This window comes from Verticillium alfalfae, genomic scaffold (assembly GCF_000150825.1).
Source record: "Verticillium alfalfae VaMs.102 supercont1.8 genomic scaffold, whole genome shotgun sequence".
Taxonomy (NCBI): domain Eukaryota; kingdom Fungi; phylum Ascomycota; class Sordariomycetes; order Glomerellales; family Plectosphaerellaceae; genus Verticillium; species Verticillium alfalfae.
Window position 1 is genome coordinate 1541099 of NW_003315031.1, and position 4396 is coordinate 1545494.

General features: G+C 59.9%; 3 protein-coding genes across 3 annotated transcripts in view; all 3 read left to right on the top strand.

Annotated features, from left to right (window-relative positions):
- VDBG_06895 (tetratricopeptide repeat protein) overlaps positions 1–523 on the top strand; it is a gene marked incomplete at both ends in the record, with an annotated part of 3446 nt that extends 2923 nt beyond the window's left edge. The window contains one exon of the mRNA XM_003003287.1: positions 122–523. Within this exon, the coding sequence (XP_003003333.1) occupies positions 122–523 (402 nt within the window). The remainder of the gene's footprint in view (positions 1–121) is intronic.
- An 802-nt stretch (positions 524–1325) lies between these two features.
- VDBG_06896 (conserved hypothetical protein) lies at positions 1326–2815 on the top strand (the record flags this gene model as incomplete). Its single annotated transcript, XM_003003288.1, has 3 exons — positions 1326–1482; positions 1552–1877; positions 1946–2815. 3 exons carry the CDS (start codon positions 1326–1328, stop codon positions 2813–2815), a joined length of 1353 nt encoding a protein of 450 aa, XP_003003334.1.
- A 641-nt stretch (positions 2816–3456) lies between these two features.
- VDBG_06897 (conserved hypothetical protein) lies at positions 3457–4357 on the top strand (the record flags this gene model as incomplete). Its single annotated transcript, XM_003003289.1, has 2 exons — positions 3457–3641; positions 3715–4357. 2 exons carry the CDS (start codon positions 3457–3459, stop codon positions 4355–4357), a joined length of 828 nt encoding a protein of 275 aa, XP_003003335.1.
- Positions 4358–4396: the final 39 nt, after the last annotated feature.

A 4396-nucleotide genomic window follows, 5' to 3' on the forward strand; every position in this document is an offset into this window, starting at 1 on the left:
AGGTCAATACAAACGATGATATCTCTAGGGGCTGACACGCAGACCGCCCCCCCCCCCATCTTTTTTAGTCCTGTGTCCTCTTCGTCATACGAACATTTGATGATGCGCGGTGGGCTCTTAGCAGCCGCGGCGCTACATCGCCTGTGAGGGCCTCGACTTCGGGCATAAAGACGAGGGTCCTTCTCTCCTCGATGGCCGGGGCCGCGTCGCCGCCGCCGTCTGCGACTGTGTACCGCCGCCAGACGTCGACGAACGCCTTGGCCTTGTCGCCCTCGCCCGAGAGACGGACTTCCTCTACGGTCTCCGTGCAGACGGCCTCGCGCCCGTCGAGGGGCATGTCTTTCTCCCAGCCTGGGCGGAAGAGAACCTCGCCGCCGGCCCACATTCGCCGCATAAAGGGACGTCCCGGCCAGTGGTCTGCGTCGGTGCCATCGGGATGGAGCTCCGATGGGCGCGCCTGGATGGGGAAATAGACGAGGTGGTGGCCCTGTGGCCGGGGGTGGGCTGGCTTCCTGGACGGTGAGGGCTGCGGGTGGAGGGGCGCAAGACACTCAGGGGGCAGATAGTCTGACAGCGAAAGGGTCAGGAGGCGGGAGTTGGTTGGTGACAAGTGGTCTGGTACATGCTTTGATTTGTTGAGGATGTCTCTGATAGAATTCGCCGGTGTTGCTGCTGCCTGAGAAGAAAGTGATCTTGTCTGTAGAGCCCGAAGCATGCCGCCGAGGGAATACCCGGGGCATTGAACCGACAACGACTTCATCTCGACTCGACTCGACGCTGTGCCTCAGACTGAAGCTGTGAGAGAGGTCGCTTGGTACGATCGCTGGGCAGGAGAAGTGGAGATGATATTCAGTGTCAGCCGAGGTAGGAGGACAACGCGAACGGCAAACTGCTAAGCCGAAGAGCCGTCATGGAGATTCAATTCTGAAGACAGACAAAGATTCTAGGATTATGAAACTACATGATATCCTTTTCGATCGCTAGGCATGTTCGGTCGATGTAAACCACCGCCGAGCTGGAGCTCAGCTAGTATTTGGTAATCGCGAGATGGGGCCAACGGGCCAATGAAGGCATACATGGTACTACTACTACCTTAGGCAGAGACAGCTTGGCCCGTGCACGCGGCTTGTTGACTGATAGCAAGGCTACCGATAAGGGAGAAAATTATTTCTGGAAGCCAATCCATCCCACCTCTAGTAGAAAGCAGCACCAGCAGTCTCAGCACCGCAAAGCCCCCCAAAAAAAGAAGGCGACGAGCCGCCAGCTGCCAGCCGCACCTCGACGCACAATCGACCCGGATGCCTGCACCACAATCGACGGCCGACATGTCCGACGTCAACGGAAGGAAAAGGAAGAGGGACGGCGAGGGCAAGTCAAAGCCCAAGAAGAAGACGGCCATTGATGGCGACGTCACAGAGGTCCCTGGAACGCCCATTCGGATCAAGTCCGTCAAGAAGGCGAAGTACTGCCCGCCCGTCATAGGTATGGTTCAGATTTTTGCTCGGCAAGAACCGCCCCAGAGTTTCATGGCTGACGGCATTTTTCATACAGTGTCTGCACCTGGCGTGCGCCTGGACGAGGACATCACGTTCCGAACCTACCAGAAGAGGCAGACAGCCGGACGCAAGTCGAGCCGGCGCCATGCCTCGGAGCAGGAGATCACCCTGCACTCGACAAAGCACCGCACTGTCGACTTCACCGCACGGGAGGAGGAGGTCGACACGAGGGGCGAGCCTTACCAGCAGGAGTACGTCGCCCTGTACAACCCCAAGACGGGGGGGCTCGAGGTCATCGCGGCGAAGAAGATGGTGGTGCGAGGCACGGTGAGGGCGAAGCAGGCAGACGAGGACGCCATGATTGCACCTGCCGACATCAAGGTAGGACACCCAATCACGGGATGCACGACGTCGAGAACCCCAGCTGACCAGCTACACAGACCTACCAGGACCGCAAGGTGGACCTCGGCCAGACGTTCGGCACACGAAAGGCGAAGAAGATTATCGAGTCGAACCGCATCAACGCCATCGGTCCCAAGCGCGGAGAGCAGGACGCCGACGGCAACGCGATTACGGCCAAGCTCGATTCGGCGGAGAAGGCGACACTGTCGCACATCGGACAGGTGACGTCGACGATGGCGTCGCGCGACGAGCTGCAGGCGGCGATTGACGAGTCGAAGCCGGTGCCGCGGGCGAACCTCGAAGCGGACGAGGTAGCCGACGTGTACGACCCCAAGGTGATCATCGGGACCGACGTGCTCAAGGCGGTGCCGGTGCGCGACTGGCAGGAGGCGGTGGAGAAGAACGAGAACATTGACCTCGCGTCGCGGTACGTGGCGCGGCGCATCGGGCGCGTCGGCAAGCAGGAGAAGCCGCTGGAGAAGCTGCGCATCATGCGGTACCTCTACTTCCTCATCCTCTTCTACGTTACGGCCAAGGACGGCCGACAGAGGGGCACCAAGCGGGTGCCGCCGAAGGACCAGCTCGCCAAGAACCTGTCGCCGGCGCCGCAGTCGGTCATCGACAGCATCCGGCGCAAGTTCTCGGACGGCGGTGAGATTCGCAAGTTCCACATGGACCTCATCATGACGCACTGCGCGGCGCTGTCGTGCATCATCGACAATTTTGAAACGGAGCCGAGGGACCTCAGGGAAGACCTGCGTCTGGACTCCAAGACGATGAACCAGTACTTCCAGGAGATTGGTGCCAAGATTGGACAGAGGAAGGCGGCTGGTGAGGCCAAGGCGCAGCCAGTCGCGAAGCTGGCGATGCCGCTCGTGTTCCCCAAGATGAGCCGTGGCGCGCCGATGCGGCGATGAACAATGCTTTGCTGCGCTGCTCGGTACCCGCTGAAGGTACTTGCTGAAGCTGACGAGACTGATGAAAGAGTGTTTTGTGCCTTCATTGTCTTGCCGTGGCTGCGGGTGCTCCCGAGCTCAACAGGATGAGCGATACCAGGGACTAGGAGCAAATGAATGTTTTGACCACACTGAACCGAGTGCCATCGTCCTGCGAGTGCCATCACAATCGAGTGTACATTGGTGATGAGGAAACCTGACGGTCATAGCGCTAGGCCTTCCTTCCTTCCATCCAACAGCCCGCCGTCCTTGCCCCTGGCAGCTCTGGCGGCTCCCCCGCATCTGGTGGGTGCTTTGGGGGAAGTCGCAGCCCTCAGGGGCGCACTTGCCGAGGCATTTCGGTAGTGTGGGGTAGCTCGTCTGGGGAAGGGAAAGCTCACCCCAACCTGGACCTGCCATTTAAGTGTAAGTGGAAGTTGGTACTGACGACGAGTGAGCAAGAGCATTTGACTGATTTGCTCGTACACGTTCTCGACATTGCCCTCGCTGTATACTTCGGCCTGAGCTTTCTCATTTTTCTCATTTTTTTATGCTGGGCCTCTTCATGTCCTTGCACCCAACCCAGCACTCAACTCTTGTTATAACATACCGTGCCCGCCATCATGTCCAACATCATCTCGCTCGAGTACCGCGGCCGCATTGCGCTGCTGACCATTGACAATGATGCCAAGCTCAACGCCATGAACCAGGAAAACTACTATGACCTCGCCCAGAAGCTCCGTGAGATTGCCACACACGACGAGGTCTTCATCACCGTGCTTGTTGGCAAGGGCCGCTATTTCTCAGCGTATGAACTTCCTGCACATGAATCGACGCCCCATGGCCGCCTCCTGCGTGCGCCGCTAACCAGTTCCCTTCAGCGGCGCCGACGTTTCCCTCGCCAACAAGGCACCCGCCGCGGACGATGCCCTCGCCAACCACAAGCACTGGCTCTCGGCCTTTGTCGCCAACAACCTCAACACGACCGAGGCCTTCTTCTCCCACCCCAAGATCCTCGTCGTCGGCCTCAACGGCCCCGTCATCGGCCTCACCGCCGCCCTCGTCGCCTTTGCCGACTTTATCTACATCACGCCCCACACCTTTCTGCTGACGCCCTTTTCCTCCCTCGGCCTCGTCGCCGAGGGCGGCGCCAGCCGCGCCCTCGTCCAGCGGCTCGGCCCGGCGCGGTCCCACGAGGCCCTCCTCATGAGCAGGCGCATCACGGCCGACCAGCTGCTGCAGACGGGCTTCGCCAACAAGTCGTTCGACGTGGCCAAGGGCGACAGCGACCGCTTCCGGGACCTCGTCCTCGCCGAGGTCGACGATAAGCTGGGCGAGCACCTCACAGGCGAGAGCCTGACGGGGATCAAGGAGCTCATCCGCGCGCCCGAGCGCGAGATTCTCGAGAGGCAGAACCACAAGGAGGTATTTGCCGGTCTTGAGAGGTCGTCAAGGGCGTGCCGCAGCAGGAGTTTGCCAAGATTGCCTCGGGCAGAGAGGCACAAGTGTAAACTAGACATTTGATTTGTGCGACTTTCTCTCTCTTGTCTGAAAGCATGCATG